Here is a 19,249-nt window from a genome sequence, read left to right as displayed (position 1 = left end):
TCCCTTATCGGTTATACAGGACTGTCTCAGAAAATTAGAATATTGTGATTTTCTGTAATGCAATTACAAAAAAAAAAAAGTCATACATTCTGGATTCATTACAAATCAACTGAAATATTGCAAGCCTTTTATTATTTTAATATTGCTGATCATGGCTTACAGCTTAAGAAAACTCAAATGTCCTATCTCCAAAAATTTGAATATTCTGGGAATCTTAATCTTAAACTGTAAACCATAATCAGCAATATCAGGATTCATTACAAATAACTGAAATATTGCAAGCCTTTTATTATTTTAATATTGCTGATTATGGCTTACAGTTTAAGATTAAGATTCCCAGAATATTCTATTTTTTTGAGATAGGATATTTGAGTTTAATAATAAAATAATTAAAAAAAAATAATTAAAAATAATAAAAGGCTTGCAATATTTCAGTTGATTTGTAATGAGTCCAGAATGTATGACATTTTTGTTTTTTTAATTGCATTACAGAAAATAAAGAACTTTATCACAATTTTCTAATTTTCTGAGACAGTCCTGTAGATTTAAAACGTAGTTAAGATTTTCCTTTGTCACAATGTATAAGCTAGAGCTATACTTTAAAAAAAAAAGGAATGAGTTTCTGTATCAGTACTTGAAAGTTTTGTTAATTCTTTTTCCCCCCAAAAAAACTAGAGCTGCAAAAAAAATCCATTGTTTAAATTTAACCTCAACTGGAACAAATCAGTGCCTCCATGATTTTTCCAGACAATGGAGGAGCTCATGCTCTGTGGCAGAGGTCTCTTTATGCATCTGGTTCATGGCTGGTGAATTATTTAAACAGCCTGGTGTAGCTGCCACTGAGGACAAAGGGGCTGGAGCAGCTTCCTCTCAAGTCCTGCTGTCAGGGCCGACGTTCCCAGTGGTCTCAACACGGCCAATCGGGAAACTGAGGAGGACTTACTGTTATGTTTGCAAGGATTAAAGCACAGTTTAATTCTCTTCACAGAGTCAACTGTCATAAATATCACATTGGGGTAATTACCTTAAAATAGTCAGCCATGATTATGAGGTCAAAGCAGCTCAAAATTACAGATTTCCAGTCAAACATAGCATGCACATAGAGAACATCTTTTATTTTTGGAGCTTCCTCGCCTTTCCTAATGTTAGGTTTCCTCTGGGCTGTGTTTGTGTTTCATCTGGCTCTGCTTCCCTCATGTCCACTGTTGCACTCACAATGAAGACAGAAACACCACTATCAATAGTTTTATTGAACATAAGCAAAAACAAAACCGTAATTTTGTAAACAATTAAATTGTCACAGAGGAAGAAACGATTTGAGGTTTAGCGGAAAGAAAGAAAAAAAGTTTTAACGTCACAAACGGGTCCTGAAAACATCCAAACACAAATGTTAGGTGTCTTAAGGACACTTAGGAGTCTCTAACTTCAGGAATGATACAGTGAGTCGGGGAATGTCATTATCTTTTCCAGAATTATCTGACAAATAAAAGCAGATTAATATGCAAAACCCGGCATCCAACCAACTATCCCTATACTGTACTATGACTCATTTTAAATCTTTACATTAAGTACAAAAACTTCTTATACTAAGTATTAATTGTTAAAGAAAAATACTTAAAATCTAATTCACAATTTTTTTTAAACTGATACCCCTGGTATTAATACACTAGCCAGTTAAAGGTGGATCAGAATTATCAACCAAATAAATATGGAAATACAAATAAAACAAAGATTTGCATGCTTTTAATTCACATACAGAAATAAAACATCTGAAAATTGGATTCTTATGGAAATACAATATCATATGACATACAGCAATAGAGAAAACAAAGTACACCCTCATTCAGGTTACTTTCAGAGGTTTATATATTTAGACAAAATATATAAGAATATTATATAGGTCTTCAGATACAACCTCAAATGAACAGCAACACATGACATATTACAGTGTACTTACTTAACAAAAACAAAGCCTAAATGCAGAATCAGTGCATGAAAAACGAAGTAGCCTTTCACTGCTTCCACAGGAGTTAGCCAGGGGCTTCAAATCAAATAAACAATTAATGGTCATCAGCATGTGTGAGCACCTCTATAAAAAGAGGAAAAATGATCAGTTTGATTATCTGGAGCGTTTTGGTCTTTGTTAATCTAATGCCAAATAGGAAAAACATCAGCATTAATCTTAGAGGAGCAATTGCCAATTGGACGGGTTTAAGATTATTTACAAATAACTCTGAGTCTGTCATTCCACAGTTAGGCAGTTTATTCACAGGAGGAAATCCATAGTGAAGCTAGTAGCTATCCCATCATGTTCAGCCCAAGGTCAAGTCATACAATTCTCAGAGAAACTGTAAAAAAACTTTAAAAAAAAAAAAAAAAAAAAAGTGTTAGGAAGGGCGTCAGACATGGAACCAATACCAAATTGATATGCAGAACACAATCATCCACTTTGTTGATTCCTAAAGAGGAACGCCGAAGGAAATTGCTTTTATATTTAGAAAAAGACTGCAAGCATGTGTTGTTTGGAGGGACTGTCAGTAGAAAGCGTCTTCTTTGTAAAAGAACATGTCAGCCTGGCTCAGATTTGCAAAGCTGCATCCAAGCAAACCACAGGACATTTGGAATGATGTCCTTGGAACAAATGGGACCAGAGTGATGGCAATAATGCACAGTACCACACTAGGTGCACAGAGGTAGAAGGGTGATGATTTATATTTGTTTCGCAGCCATGGGACCCTTGCTGCTTTGCAGTTAAGTCGACCATGAACTCCTCCGTAAACCAAAATATTCTAACAGCTAAAGTTTAGTTGAAAGGGAGTCCTGCAAAAGAACAATGATCCCAAGCAGGTCACCACAGAACTAAAAAAAGAAAACAATTACAGTGTTGCAGTCAGTCCAGTCCAGTTCTGCCCTCAGCCTGTCTGAGAGCTGAGCTGGGACCTGAAGAGCTGTTCGTAAATAAGATCAAACCTCCATGAACTGAAGCAACAGAAAGGAGAGTGGGACAAAATTCCTCCACAACAATGATGAAGACTTATAACGTCATCCAGAGAACAACTGCTTCAAGTTAATGCTATGAAATACTTTTATATACTTAATTTTTACAGACTGCTTCTGCATTTTGGCTGTTTTGTTAACTTACACCACATCATGTAAAATCCTAGAAGTGGAAGAGGGTGCTCTCCAAAATTATGTTAGGAAAAGAAGAAGTAGATATGAAAGTAGATATATATATATAAAAAAAACACTTGTTACTAATCAAGTTTACTGGCACTTCATTGTGGTTTATTTACAGCACCAAAGATTTTACTCTAAATTGTTGATTCAATGGTGACGCTCTTAGCCGTTTCAAAAAGCAGCAGGAAACGCTGAATACCTTTCTTAAAAATCTTAAAAAAATGTTCCTGTGTTTAGTTTTTTCTCCAAATGTTTTTGGTAGGGAGAGTTATTATCTCAGTGAAGTGATGCAGCGTCGGTGGAGAACGGGTGGTACCAACCACCAACACAAACCATGTGGATAACTGCTGGCAGACTGGGTGGTACACCAGGACAAACGGGCCGCAGAAATTCTTCAAACTGCATTCACAGAAATCGGCCGTCTTCAGTAATATCTCCTTGTTCAATTTTAAAAACTGTTAAATATTAAATAAAATTCTGTCTCTTTGTCAAATTTTCACACCGTATGTACTGCACGTGTACATGTGTGCATGCACATACTGTAAATCACTTTTGTACCATTTCCAACTTGCCGGGATTCTCACATATTGTGTATATTGTGTAACACTACTACTCAAAATTCTCCATTAGGTCAGTATTGATCTTATCTGTTCAAACTATTGTGTGAAAACAGTGTCACAATCCTGTATTTGTAATGAAACTTTACAGGCCTATAAAAGCCATTCTGAATGTAGACTATTTTAACAATTGATTTTTTTGCAATATATTTATAAGAAGCATCACTTCATTTAAATTCATTTCCTTTCATATGATATTTTGACTCGTATGGCCTAAGTGCGTGGACCTGTCCCTCCTGTAAAACTGTCGATCACGTCCTAGTGGTGGTTTTTCTTCAGGTGGCAGGTGCAGGTGGGCTGACTGGCACTGGAGCTGGGACTGAAGCTCTGCTTCACCTCCTCCCTGCTCCTCACCTGTTCCCTGTATTTAGGTTCCTCTCTCCGCTTTTCCACCTCATCTTCATCTCTGACCCTTCTGACCTCCTGACGAGGAGACGACCTGACGTCTCTGCCCTTTTCTCCCACCAGAGCCTTGGAGGGCATGCGCAGGTGCTTGGGGGAAGCCATGCTCTGAGTCTGGACCCTCTTGACGTGGTCCACACCTAGCGGCCTCTCCTGGAGCTCGCCAGCATGAATGCTCCGTGCAGTTTTACTGGCCGCATACTTCCTGGATGGCTGAGGAGGGGGCTTGTAGGCCTCCAGCTTGCGCTTGTGACTCATGGCGGAGGCGCAGCAGATGATGAAGACCATTACGATGAGAAGCGAGGTCACAACGATGATGATGAGCAGATGCTCCTGTAGGAAGTCCACCACTCGGCTCAGGACGAAGTCTTTCAGGCGGATCATGGTGGTGGTGATGCTGTTGGTTAGCGTGGGAGGCTCTGTGACGGCGGTCACGTGAACCGGTGCTCTGGTGGAGAAAGACGTCGGGAAAAGGAGCCCCAACTCGGCTTCATCGCCACTGCCATCCATGGAGATGTTGTAGAAAAGAGGAGAGGAGTAACACACTCCGCAGCACAGCCAGAGCAGCGTCACACAGGTGACGGGAAAAGAGAGGTAGGATTTCATCTTCTTATTGCGAGTCCTGCAACAACAAATAACAGGTTTATATTTTAAGTAAATACAGTGGTTGGACATCTTGTAGATGAATTAATTAATTCCTCAAGTTACTTATTGGATGAAAATATTCACTGCTGTAATAATAGAGCAGATGTCGGGTAGAAACAGTGAATTTTAATCTCTCACAGGGTTTTACAGTCTGTCCATTCACACACAATCATGGTTCTTTGATCCAAACAGGATTACGAATAGAAACGATGTTGAGTTTTCTGGACATCAGATTCTGTACGCTTTTCTTTGGACTGCACAGTCATGAGCTTGTCTAACCTTTCTAACCATTTAGCCAAACATATCTAAAGTATTACACTTTTATCCATCTCGACTCACATTTTTCTAGTTTTTAGCTTCTCCCCATCTTTCAGGAGATCTATTTTAGCCGGCACCAGAGTAGCCATTACTTATTTGGGGTGGAGACAGCGAGTTTGGTGCTGAAGGCCTTATAATTTGTAAAGTAGAGGGAGGCCACCCATCCACCACACCAAAGCCAGGAGGAAGCAATATTCCAAAGGGAGCAGGGAGGCGTGGGAGACATGGGGCTGCGGCGTCTATATTTACACTGGGCAACAGCTGCTGCGTAACCGCCCACAGCAGCACAGACCTGCTCCGAGACATTTCTGCTTCCAGGAAAAGCCAAGTTTCTTACAGTATAGCTGACTGAATGACCCTCCCAACCTAAAGTTCTGTCCTTTTTCACCATTATTTTATCTGATTATGAAAGAAAGCTGCAAGCAGTGAGTCTTTTACAGTCTTTTTTCTTCTTTTAAATCTGTTTAACTCTTAACAGAGTGTGTAATTATGAAGCGTCGAGCTGTAAAGACAAGCCTCTAATCGGCATCTTACACCAGTTGGCTGCTGCCTCAATTTACACTGAACAGTGTGAACCGTCCACTCCTTGTGTGGTCGGACGTACATCATGTATTCCACTGGACCGCATCGTGGGCTTGGTCTTCATCCTTGGATGTACAGCTGTGGGACAACCCCGCCCTTCAAATCCACGTAATTACAACTGACATGATATTTAAGGGCTGAGATTATCACTCATTACATTATGAGAGAAGGACATCCAGAGATTAGTTTTGTCACTAATCATGAAGCCTGAGCATTTCCTCTTTCCATTATTTATTCCTTTAAAATAGCATTTCCACACCATTGCTGGAGCACACTAAAAAACCAGATGTATGACCGCACCTCAAGTTAGATATCATCATTATTCACACTTATGTTAAACTCACACTTAAGTCTGTGTTACATCAGGAACAGTTACTGCCTCATACTCAGTGAGGACTCCTCAAAAGAACTTATTTTGGTCTTTGTGAGTTGCTTCTCGTAGATCTCATCAGACTAATACCTGAGATGTTGGAGGCCTCAGAACCTTGTCACGGTCTACAAGTCCTTCTTAAACAGTTTTGTGAGATTTCTGTCAGCGTCCTAATGCTTTTTTTTTCTCCTCTAAGTTTGTTTTTTGATTATAAATACTCTATTAGAATCCAAAACAATGACATAGCAAACATTTCCTTTTGAAGTATCCCCAATGAAAATACTAGTTATGCAGAAATATAGCTCCTGTGACGGCTCGTTTGCATTTTATAATTACTATTACAGATTCAAACTGAGACTTTTTATCCTGTACATTGCATCATACAGTTGATTAGTTTAATCTGTAAAGTACTTCAAGTTTTTTAAGTACAAAATGTACTTGTGGCTTGTAGCTTACCACCACCAGTGAGAATGTGTATGAATAAATAATGATCTAAGTGTAGCACTTTGAGATTCATTGAATGGAAAGTGCGTTACAAGTTAAATCCATTATTATTATTATTATTAACATCCATATTTATTTGTCGGTCTTTTTAATATAAAAACAGAATATACAGAAAAAAACAGTTTTCTTAAACTTGAATAGAATCAAATCCTAATTAATATCACTGCAAACATCCATATGGGCGGTAAATCTGTGAATGATTCTGAAGGAGGCCGTGTCTGCTCACAGTTATGTGCTAAATATGGGTGGTTTTGTGTTTATATTATCTTACGATCCACATCTTTTTTTTTTACGTCAGACTAAACATGACAATTAGATTAATCTGAAATATAGTCCAGTTTCTGGATACAAATATTGTTACATTGAACGTTTTTGTAATTATCAGCATGATACAGACAATTAAAACACATTAATCCAAATACTATGACCACTTTAAAATCAAGTGCTCAAAGTATTGAATAAAATATTTAATATGAAAGTATTTAGAGGACAAGCCTCCAAAAGACTGAGTTCCAAAATATGACTTTTTTTTAATCTTAAACTATATAATAATTTTCAACACAAATAATGTCCTTTCTGCACCAAATGAGATGCTGTTTGTCCTGATGAAGATGAAGTTAGTGCTGATTTGTGAAGATTAAAGAGGATTTTGTTCTTGTAAAACAAGCACATATCATCCTTACCTTCTATTTTCAGGAAAATTAAAAGAGAAAAGAAACATTAATTCTGTTATATAGTGAAGTCGATCTCAGGAAAACAGAGCCTGACTGACTTTCACATACTCTTTTTTTCTGTCTGCAGATCAAAAGTTGACATTTATATCTATAAGGTACAATCAAAATAATTATTTACAATGAGCTCCTAATCAAACCACACATATTTCAGTGCGAATGGGATCTTACTTTTGTACTCTGCTTGCATCATTTTGGTTACATTTACAGTAACTCTTATCTGTACATGTACATGTGAACCATTCTAATCTACCTGCCAGCTAAATGTGATGGAGTAAAGACTTCAATATTATCATCATAAAAGAAAGGCTTGACATGGAAGCATGAGCATAATTCCCTTGTAGTTAACGTTGCTAAAAACTACAGACAGAAAAGCAAGGACATGAAGAAAATGGACAATCATTGTAAAATCTCAAACTCTGCACATTAAAATAACTGAAACCTTTACCTCCATCCTCATCCCTTTCTGGTAATATCAGCTTCAACACAGCAAACATGAACATATACTTACAGGGTGTCCCGAGCTTGGCTGGTGTGTTGGGGAGCCAGACGCAGTGAAGACGACTGCAGGATGAAGAAAAGTAGATGGTGACAACAGAAAAGGGAGAGTGAAACTTTCCAAGCGTTCGCCTGCCCTGCTAAGTTATACAGAGAGCTTCTTTTTTTTTTCTACTTAGCAAAACCTCCTCACAGCAAACCAATGCCCAGCCTTCCATCCTCCTCTTCCCCTCCTCCTTTCTCAATGTCTCATATTCCCTCAGCATCCAAGTTCCTGCAGGAACCATTCTGGATTTTTGCCGCCACATTTTCTTTTTTTTTTGGGGGGGGGGGGGGGGGGGGGGGGGTCATCATAGACATTTAGAAAAGTAGGCTCACCCAGTGAGCCTGCTTTCATTTCATAAATGAGTTGCTTAAATGGATGCTTTACTAAGGAAATGATGTTAATTTGCAACAGAGGATTTATTCTTCACATTATGTCTATTCAGTCAACACTTGGGTCAAGCAGCTGCAAAGATGTTGCAGCGGGCACATCAGTCCCATTTTTTAGGACAGATGGTTATTTCTGGGTTTGGTAGGGCGAGTCTCACCGAGCTCAGTCTCTGCCTCCCACTGATTCCTCTCTAATTAAGCCCATGTTGATTACAGCCTTACACTACATGGCAGCACAGGGAGAAAGCACCCATTTCATTCCAAAAACACTCAAGATTAGAGTTAAAAATATAAACGCTTCATACACCTATCCCCAAATTCATCTCTAGATATCCATTTAAGGCTCCTCACAACTATATTAACCAAATTACTAACGTGACGGTATTGCAGCTGGTTAGTAGAGAGTTTAGTGTGAGGAATTTCCAGCCTCACAACACAGTTACATTTTAATTGTTGCAATGCAAGTATTATTTTAATGACAAACATTGTCCTAACTACAATTACAGCCCTCAAACAAACCTGTTACGTACAGTAGCTTGTAACTATATTCCAACTGCAGTGACAGACTTGTCATTAGCTGCTTCAGAAAGCTGTAGTAGTGATTTTTACTGACTTTTACTGGATCAAAAACGCAAAAGGCACGTTTATTTGTATTGCACACTTCATGTACAGGACAATTCAATAGGCTTTGCAGAAATATATTTCTTAAAAATACATTAAAAAGTAAAATAGTTTAAAAGTAGAAATTAAAGACAAACATAAATTAGAAAGAAACAAATGTTTCAGCTTTGATTAAAGCAAATAAGTAAGTAAATAAAAGTTTATTTATATAGCAAGACAGGCGTCACAAAGTGCTTCAAAAAACAAAAATAAAATACAAATACAATAAACTGAACATATAATAAAAATAAATGGAAAAACTTACATTCGCAAAAGGTATAAGATAAAAATGAAAATAACATGATGTTCATAAAACAACCCCCAATCTGCTGGGTTTTAAATGCTTGAAGGAACAAGTGAAATGACTCTTAAGAGCATCAAGGACCGTAAGGAGGGGGAAGCTCATTCCAGAGCCTGAATAAGCAACAGCCTGGCAAGAGCGGTGTCCTCGGGTCCTAAACGGGTACGAGGGACCAGTGACCTCAGCCTCTGAGAGGGGGTGTAGGGACGTGACAAGGCTCTGATGTCGGAGGGTGCCTGACCACGCAAGGCTCTGAAGATCAGCACCAGGAGCCAATGAAAGACAGCTCTTTTTATTCAGGTGAGAAAAAAAACTGTTACAATAGTCTAAACAGGAAGACCTAAAGGCATGGATAACCAGTTCCAGATCAACTTTAGATAAAATTCTCCTGAGTTTGGAGATATTTCTCAACTGAAAGAAACAATTTCTTGTGGGCTGTTTAGAATGATGCTCTAATGACATTTCTTTATCAAAGGATTTTGCGCCTAGCCATTTTTTAATTTGAATAAGACAGTTCGATAAACAGTTTAATTTCTGGGTCTGAAAGGCCTTAAAAGAACAATACAGCTGGATATCATCAGCAAACAGGTTGTAAGAGACACCACCATACTCCTGGATTAACTTTCCTAGGGGAAAAACTTATAGAAGGAACAAAACCGGGCCCAAAATGGAGCCTTGGGGTACTCTGTACAGTGAGTCGGTGTGGTCAGACAGGATCCGGTTTGCAAAGTCGCTAAACTCCTACCCGATAAGTAGGAAGCGAAACACGCTAGAACAGCACCTGGCCTTCCAACCAGGTCACACAATCTTGTGAACAAAATGCAATGATCGACAGTATCAAATGCTGAAGACAAATCTAACAAGACAGGACAGTGCAATTCCCAGAGTCTGCAGACATCATTATGTCACTAGACAACTTAAACAGGGCTGTTTTGGTAGAATGATGCTTGCAGAAACCGGGCTGAAGAAGGTGGAAACCAGATGTTCATTGACCACCTTCTCTAAGATTTTGGAGAGAAATTGAAGTTTTGAAATAGGCTGGACATTTTTGGGATCTGCTGGGTCCAGATTTGTTTTTTTAAGGAGAGGTTCCACAAAAGCATGTTTACCTATAAATGAACTTGGAAAGACACCAGTCGAAGGTGAGAGATTAATCAGCTTGATAACCCAAGAGCCAATAACATCTTACTTTTAAAATGAGTCTACAAGGTAAAACATCTGATGGGCAGAAGGAATGTTTCATTCTAGTTACCAGAGCTGAAATATCAATCTGCATTATTGATTTAAAAGAGTACCACTTATGGGTTACAGACCCCATGACAACGGTTATAAAATTTTAAATATAAATAAAATGAAGGCACTGGAATCCTGTACCGCTGGCCTCACAGGTCTCCCTAAAGAAATCCAAACAGCTTCAGTTGGTTCAGACCGCTGCTTCTTGAGTCCTCACAAAGACCAAGAGAGTGGACCGTATAACCAGTTCTTAACTCTTTACACTGGCTTCCTGTCGGTCACAGAATAATTTTAAAATCCTGCTGTTACTTTATAAATCTCTGAATGGTCCTGGTCCATCATGAACCAACCAGAACCCTCAGGTCGTCAGGGTCACGTCTACTTTCTGTACCGTGTTGGAACCATGTTTAGGGGGTGTTCAGCTTTTATGCGCCTCACTTGTGGAACAAACCCAGAATGCATCAGGGATGCTGAAACTCTCAATTGTGTCAGTCAAGGTTGAAAACCTTTTATTTACTGCTTCATTTCAGTAATCTACCACGATGCACTACAACCTTTATGTCTTGCATCTCATTTAATTATTTTTAACTTACGACTGTCTTTAATTCCTGATTTTAAACTCTTAAACTTTTTAATATAAAAGCACTTTGAATGTCTTGTACATGAAATGTGCTATACAAATAAGCTTGCCTTGTCAGAACTGCCAAGGATTTACATTTTAAAACCAAAAAATGATTCAAACCTGTTCACATTTTATTTCCTATGCAGCCGAAGCTTTCATACTGCTCACACAAACAAGCCAGTGACTGACAGATCTCGTCCCCAACGAACAAGTATCTCATTTCCGCTAAGACCCAAAATGTGGTGTCCTGCCCCACCAGAGAACCAAAATGTCCCCAAAAGTTGTACCAGACTAATGATCACCCTCATAACAGCTTCAGTGTCATGAAAAACTTACACCAATTAAATTACAGAAGAATATTGCACCATACCAAAAACTTCAATTATCCAGAGGTGGGGAGAAAAAAAATGCATAGCTGTGAAAGGCAAAGCTCTGAACCAAAACATTGTTGATGCATTTTCAGTTTGTTCATGTGAGAAATAAGGACCCTGGAAGAATGTTCCTCTAACAACAGGTCTAACAGATGTAGAAGATGCGAGTCAAATTACTATAAATTCAAAACTTACTCATGAGACCATTTTAAAAATTCTTTATTCATTTTCTTATAATCAATGTTTCATACTTGAAGCAAGAATATTGAACAGAAATGCTGAGCAGATCTCCACAAGGCTTTCATCCTGCTCGGTTTTTGACCGACTTAGTATTTCATGTGTCATGGAGGTTCTGATTTTCTCATGATGCGTTCTGCCAAAACAAAAAACAAAAACAAAAAAAAAGTGCAAGGGGCACAAACAGGGGGAACATTTAAAACCCATCACCCATACAAATACCCTCTCCAGCACAACCACAAAACAAAAATAGTTAAAAAAAACAACAAAACACACATCTGGTCATGTTATTTACACAGCATTCACTCATTTCTATAGACCTGTCATAAACATACATCTTTCATCTGCACATTTTTTTTTCAACCTACATTGTCCCTTTGGATTGAGAAACTACTACTCATCAAAACCAACCTCTTATGCCAACAATCCCATTTAAAAAAAAAAAAAAAAAAAAAAAATCTAAGCGTGACCGTCTGACATAGAAGATACAGCAGTATAGTTTCTGTCAGACCCGCACACAGACTTCCTTTCAGCATTATTTATAACTCACTGCTCAAAGTGCATTTCAAAGCCATACTGACTTATACGGCCGTGGACTCAGTCGCCAGATTCCTGGTTTGAAATCATTAAAGATGTTTTGTTTTTTATACCCGTACCAAGATGGAAAATGTTAAAATGTCAGTGGCTCAATGCTCCTCAGGCTGTGACCACTAATGCCGCCAAGAGTACCGTCGGGTGGACCAACAGTACTTCATGGTGTCAAGCAGGTTGGCAACAGTACTTTAGGAACAGGATGTTAGTATAAAGTATAGCACCTCAAAGCGGTTTTAAATCTCCTCCACTTACGACAAACTACTTGCACAACAATCCCCAATACACACTTTCAGGGTCACCTCTATGGCACTTTCAGATCTTTACAGTGGCAACTATTGAGGAATGCAAAACAAACAAACCGAACCATTATTCATCTCTGCTTCCCACTGGGAGACAAATCTAAATAACATACAAAAAAAAAAAAAAGTCTAAAAATAGAACTTTTATTGGAACAGAAAAAGCCCAGAGTGGACAATCAATTTTGTACGTATCAATGCTGTATGAACAGCTGTCCTGATTTGGGGTATCAACCAAATGAATGGTAAAGAACTACAGATGTGGAAGTGCTGAGGGAGATACAAGCACAGCTGGAACAAGAAACAGGCTAAAATTAACAGTGAAGTGGTGTCTAAACTATTTAAGTCTCTATTGAGTTAATTAGAGATGGGTCTTGGAACAACTACCGTGTCCACTTCATAACCCCTGAAAAAAAGGAGGAACATCAATAGTGATAGGTACCAAAAGGCCAAAGACATGAGGCACATAGACCTTTAAAGTCCATCAAGAGCAGCTTCATTACCAAGTGGTCTGAAATGCTCACGTTGTGTGATTACTTCTCGTCATATCATATTGACTGTTTTTCTTATTTTACAGAAAATACAGATCTGTAATGGCATATAATTCAAAAGAAGAAAAAAAAATAAAAAATACAGAAAATAAGCCAACACGTGTGTTAAGCCCATGGATAAACAATGAGGCTGGCGACTGCAACTCTCATGAAAACTAAACCATTTACAAGTTGATCTTTCCATGTGTCGCACATAAAACATCAAATTAATGAAGTGGGCAGTGCCCCCGAGTCACAACAGTAGAGTGTTTACAGGAAGAGCTCATCATAAGCCACCGCCAATCAGATTAGTGGAATGTCTTGGTTTTTTTTTTTTTCAGCAAGTGCACAATGCATATTTATGAAGCGGTTTAGGAGCTAATGCTTGTTAATATGGACTATTGTGTCCATGGTCAGAATACCGAAAAGTGACGGAAATCCAAAGAAATAGCAGAAAGCAGGTTGTCTCTTATGCGGCTTCGACACAAACAGCAATAATACGTATCTGATAGGATATCTGAGTGGTGTTGATGCAATAGGTTCTCTGATTACTCTCAAATGTGATTAAAAAAAAAAAGTGTCACATTTTTAATATCAAATTTACAATTTGTTCATTTTGCTTTTGTAGTACACAGGTGGTGGAATTATTCTCTTACCATAAGCAGTCTACTGCACTCAGATGCACTGTTTGCATTTTTAATGATGTCATGGGGAGATAGAAAAAGGAATACTGTAAAGGAAGTATAAACAAAAGTCCAGATTTGGCAATATTACACTTTCGGGATAGGCTAACATGAGACACTTACTTAAAAATGTTATCGCTATATCAAAATAAATGGGGACTGTTGTTGACACCGGAAACTTCTTGGTCACTCTAAAAATGAGAAAAATTAAGACCTTTTTTGTTTCTAATACAACTAGGGAAAATGAAAGACTCATGGAATAAAAGGAAAAGAGTCCTTTGTCACATAAAAAGTACTTTCTGCTAAATTTACCACATGTCCTCCTTATTCCACCTGTGTTAGACTGAGGGTTGGGGGCGGGCTAAGAAAAGGTTCATCTGGAATGTTGCTAGGGAATCATAGCGTGGCAGGGCTCGGACCAAACGCCGTCATTAAGATAGACAGTGACTGCTCCTGCCCACTCCCCAGCCAATGGAACGTCCTGAATTGAAGCAGGTTGGGACAAAGGGTCCTTAAAGGCCAACTTTGGACATTTCCTCTTCAAGTTTCGAGATTCGCTTCTCCTGAGAGCTGATCAGGTCCTTGAGGGATTTCATTTCTTTTAAGATCTCCTCCAATTTTGCTTCGGATTTCTGTGGGAGACAAAAGGAGACAGATTTAGGTATCGTACTCTCGGTAAATATGAGATAGTCTACCAATTATAAATAAAATATTACATTTGAATTAAAGTCAAAACATTGTTGGTTTCAATAGTAGGGGTGTAACGGTACATGTATTTGTATTGAACCGTTCGGTATAGCGTGTTCGGTTCAGAACGGAGGCGTACCGAACGAGTTTCCACACGGACATGTTAAGTAGAGGACCGCACGTTGTGGAGCAGAGCGCTGCTGCAGCTGCACATAGGCAGGTGCGCTCACACTGAGAAAGTATTAAGATTAAAGAAAAAAGCACCAACTAATGAAGAACTAAAGAGCTAAGCACATTATTGTGACAAGTCTATGAATTTCCAGCCTCCACATCCAATGGTTTTGGATTGTTGTCGTCCTTCACAGGTTAATAAGTGGAAGTAGCCACTCGTTCTGCTGATGACAAGAGCACTGTTAGCTTCAATTATGCCAAATGAGGGAAGTTTATGTGATGCATTAAGGTGAAGTGATGGGAAGAAAAAAACAAAAATAACCTTTTTTATTTTTGTATATCAGAATACTTTAAGATTTAATATTTTGTTGTTTATAAGTCTGAGCCTTATAAATGTTATTTAATCTGAGCAACACCTTTAAACTGTTCAGTGTCGCAACTGTTCAATTTTGCACATCAGGGAGATATTTTTTTTAAGTCTGAGCCAATGTTATTTTGTGTGTGTGTAATAAACAACTAGCACGTTTATATTTTGCATTTTGTTTTCTTACTGTACCGAAAATGAACCGAACCGTGACCTCCAAACCGAGGTACGTCCCGAACCGAGATTTTTGTGTACCGTTACACCCCTATTCAATAGTATAAAAAGGGAAATGTTCTGTGTAGAAAAGGACTGATAAAACATGGCTTTTTGAGGGTTAACATTTTCACCAGCACTGGTATCCAGTGAGCTGTGATTACAGAACAGAACTGCAGAAAATCATGTGGGCTGGGTCCCCGGCGGGTGGTTGCGTGGTGGAGGAGCAGCAGATGCCAAGGCCAACAGTACACCCCTTAGTTTGTGGGTCACACAGAAGGATGAACAACATCTAGTACAAACTGCTGCGCAAAGATAACCAGCGATATGCCAGATTCAAAAGGCGCCCGTCTATGGGCCTCTGGGAATTTGCTACAAAAAGATGAGACCAGCCGTGAAGATGCATGTCTTCAGTTGTCTGATCATGCATCATCAACATTTTCTTTGTTTTAAGATCTCACATTTATTGCCGAGAATGATAAACCAAATGTCGACAAACTCAAAATCATTTATTGTGCTTGGCACATCAAAATCATTACTTTTAATTGGTTGGCTCCGTAAAAAAAGGCCCAGCTTTACATGGCGGAGTCTAACTGCAAAATAAAGAGTACCACTTACATTATCTTACACTGCAAAACTTAGAAAGCCAACACTTACAATGGATGGAGTTGGGGAGGCAACCTTGTTGGCAGGGCTCGAGTTCTCAGTGTTCTTTGTTGCCTTGCTGTCCAAAATGTTCTTTTTGACCACCTTGAATTCACGGTTCTTGCCCGGGACGTAGCCGTTCTTCAGAGAGATGAGAATGGGTTCTCCATTCTTGCCCTCAAACCAATCCTCAGCCTCCACGGCCGGGTCTGGTCCAGATGTGTCTGGGTACAAGTCATCCTGGAACAGGTCCGACTGATGGGGAACAACAGAGCAACCAGATGTGAGAAAATATTACCAGAACACCACCCGACTACGGCAGCTGTGATTCAATAAGCACACGTCTTATAACTGCATGCAAAGTGGCCAATTATACGGGGACTCACCTTTCTTGGTACAGTCATCACAATAGGCTCACACTTCCTTTCATGCAGCTTATAGAACCTGATGGATAAATAAAAGCCACTTGTCACATGTCAGCACCTTATTAAACAAAAGGCAACAGATTCTTCTGGATGATCATAAATTGGTTACATTCTGCCACCTGGTGGTGAAGTCGAGGGCTGTGGAGATGTTGACTAAACTCAAAACCAAGTCTTGTGTTGGATGTCATATTAGTCATTCATCTTAGCTTACCTTGCTATTTCGCATTTGTTGACATCCAGACCCCTCTTGGGCATGTAGCCCATTCCCCTCTGGGGCTCTTTGGTGACAAAGGTGCTCAGGAAGTGAACGTATGGTGATTCGTCTGTGATTTCAAAATAACGTATGCTGCTGTCACCCTGCAAAGAAAAGTTTTATTTTGGATATTAGGATATTTTTATTTTTTTAGTTAGTTATTAGTTGCATACTTAAAAAAACAAACAAAAAAAAACGCACTTTCCCACAGAGGTAAACAACATTGGTGTCCGGGTCATAGAAGGGCAAGAGCACTCCGTTGCTGGTATCCATTTCACTCACAGTCATGGGCTCCTCCATGTTTTGCTAAAAGGAAGGAAAAGGAAAAGAAATAATGATAAATCATAGTGTTGGAGGAAAAAGTTGTTCTGCAAATTACATTACATTTAGCAGACACTTTTATCCAAAGAGACTTGCAGAGGAATACAAGAAAGCCACAGTAACACACTAGATCAAAGTGCACTTGACATTAAAGTGCAGTTCAGGAAGCTGGAGAGAGTGCAGTTCACAACAGAAGGTATTCTTGGTGTGTACTTGTGACGATCACAGTACTCGCGAAGGCGTGTAAACCTTTATGACTGAGTTCCTGTAAACAGGTGTGGTCATCTTGTAGGTGAGTGTCAGAGACTTGTGTTTTACTCTAACGAACACAGGCCAATGTAGCACAATAAACAGAGGTGTGCCTGTCTGGGTTGACTGAAGACTAGATGCGTTGCTGCATTCTGAACTTTTTGTAGTGGTTTAAAAATTACACAAGCTGTAAAGGCCAACTAGGAGGGTGTTGCAGAAATCGGGTCCCAATATGACCCTGGCGTGTACCAGGAGTTGAGCTGCATGTTGAGACAGGTACGGTCTTATTATTTTGTTTGTTGTAGAGAGTAAAAGCAGCAAAACCAGGAGAACGAGTCAAAATGACCCGTGATTAAATGTACCCTTGGAGGCAGATTACTGAGGGGTCCAGCTCGGCACCTGACAAAGTCAGCTTCAAAACTGAAATCATTGTGCGTTTCACCTTTTTTTTTTTTAATTATTTTTAAAGATAGTGAGAAAAATGATAATTTATGGCTACTCCATGCACGAGCATTTGAAGAGAAAGCACCTCGGACAGTTGAACGAAACAGACTCGCCTTGGTAAGATATTAAGCATATTTTGGCTTTAAAAGAGAGCTTTAACATTATGTCTGACTGTGCCTGACAAAAGTATTAAAAATTAAATGTATGCAGTCCGAAGATGAGAGCCACCATGGACCCCTTTCTGCAAAAGAAGCAGACGTGTTCCTGCAACAGGCGACTGCCCTCACTGATCAATACTGCAGTTGATCTGTGATATGAGCAGCCAGGGTTTCAACAAATGATACACCAGTTCAACCCAGAGTTCCCAGAGTTTCTCCCTTGATGGAGAAAAAATATGAGACGTTTTATTTTATTATTTATATAACACAATTGACTTTCCTTAAAAAATGAAAAATAATGGACAGAGGTTTATTTATTTATGGATTTATGTCTATACTGACTGATCACTGTGCCTGTCCTTGGTTTTTTTTATTTACTTTTTGTATGAACAGCAGCAAAGTCGAATAAAATATCTATTTTTCATTGAAGTACCCATCTTTCTCGTGTTTATTATCATTTGCCACATAATTAAAGCAACATCATGCTAAATTTAAGAAAAAAATTACTAATTATCCGATTAGTCGACTAATCGTTTCAATAATCGGTGACTAGTTGACTATTAAAATAGTCGTTAGTTGCAGCCCTATTTAAAATTCGTTGTTTTTTTCTAAAATGTTTATTAAAATTGACATAAATTGTCAACCGGTCCATGAGCTTTTTCTTTATACTTCTGCTGGTCCTTGGCACAAAAAAGGTTGAGAACCCCTGATCTAGTTGACCAGATTCATCTGTCTACCAAAGTATCCTAAAATGAAATTCCCAAACAACAGACTGTGTCGTTTATCAACTGGGGAAGTTGAGAAGATTCACTTAGCTCATCTCAAGCAGCAGACTGCTCGCACGAGTCAGCAGGGGGGTGGGGAGTGTTACTCAAATCTACACACAACCTGAGGGATTTCTCCCCCGTCTCTGATAGCTCTCAAAAACAGTTCACACCATTGGTGCATATTATTTTAAGGGGTTCAAATCCATTCTTTTTTTGGGAGGGAGGGGAGGGTTGGGGGGATTGCAGTATACTTTGCAACCATAAGCTAATTGATTTCTAAGTCAAATGTATAAAGAAGGACGTGGGGCAATCAATACATTTAAAGTAACTTACCGTGTTCCAGAGAGCCAGCTGTCTCTCACTCATGCGGCTGAAGCCCGTGGTAAGGACATTACCATCAGAAAGAAAAATGGCCCTCATGGGTCTGGCACCGTCGTGTGCCTTCTCCTTCTCCTGTGCAGCACATTTTAGATGTCAAGTGTAAAGTCAAGTTAGGATGTTATTTTGTGTCAATCGTTACTAAAAGGTCGATGTCGATTACAGAACAATGAGCCTATACATGGCACCTGTGATGCTGCCCATTAAAGAAATGATCTCATAAGTCAATGATGTGGCAGCAAATGTTTCTGTAGATGCAGGTATGGCAAGGGTTAAGTTATTATTCACTTCAAAAAAAAAAAAAAAGAAGTCTAAATGTGGACACACAGAAATGAAGCAACCACATTGCTACTACACAGATGTCCTCACAG

The 19,249-nt window shown here is 38.9% G+C and overlaps 2 protein-coding genes across 2 annotated transcripts in view; both read right to left on the bottom strand.

Moving 5' to 3' along the window:
- Positions 1-1,232: 1,232 nt before the first annotated feature.
- tmem119a (transmembrane protein 119a) lies at positions 1,233-7,976 on the bottom strand. Its single transcript, XM_061729137.1, has 2 exons — positions 7,858-7,976; positions 1,233-4,818 (listed from the first exon to the last, which is right to left on the bottom strand). Exon 2 carries the CDS (start codon positions 4,800-4,802, stop codon positions 4,053-4,055), a length of 750 nt encoding a protein of 249 aa, XP_061585121.1. The 5' UTR covers positions 4,803-4,818; positions 7,858-7,976; the 3' UTR covers positions 1,233-4,052.
- Positions 7,977-11,665: 3,689 nt separating this feature from the next.
- The window catches only part of coro1ca (coronin, actin binding protein, 1Ca), a 31,415-nt gene continuing 23,831 nt past the window's right edge, over positions 11,666-19,249 (bottom strand). Inside the window, exons 6-11 of the mRNA XM_061729136.1 lie at positions 18,834-18,953; positions 16,763-16,867; positions 16,520-16,665; positions 16,270-16,327; positions 15,896-16,138; positions 11,666-14,435 (exon numbers count right to left, since the gene is read on the bottom strand). Coding sequence (XP_061585120.1) covers positions 14,316-14,435; positions 15,896-16,138; positions 16,270-16,327; positions 16,520-16,665; positions 16,763-16,867; positions 18,834-18,953 — 792 coding nt within the window. The 3' untranslated portion in view covers positions 11,666-14,315. The remainder of the gene's footprint in view (positions 14,436-15,895; positions 16,139-16,269; positions 16,328-16,519; positions 16,666-16,762; positions 16,868-18,833; positions 18,954-19,249) is intronic.

This window comes from Cololabis saira, chromosome 9 (genome assembly GCF_033807715.1).
Source record: "Cololabis saira isolate AMF1-May2022 chromosome 9, fColSai1.1, whole genome shotgun sequence".
NCBI lineage: Eukaryota > Metazoa > Chordata > Actinopteri > Beloniformes > Belonidae > Cololabis > Cololabis saira.
This window is presented reverse-complemented; position numbering and strand designations above follow the sequence as displayed.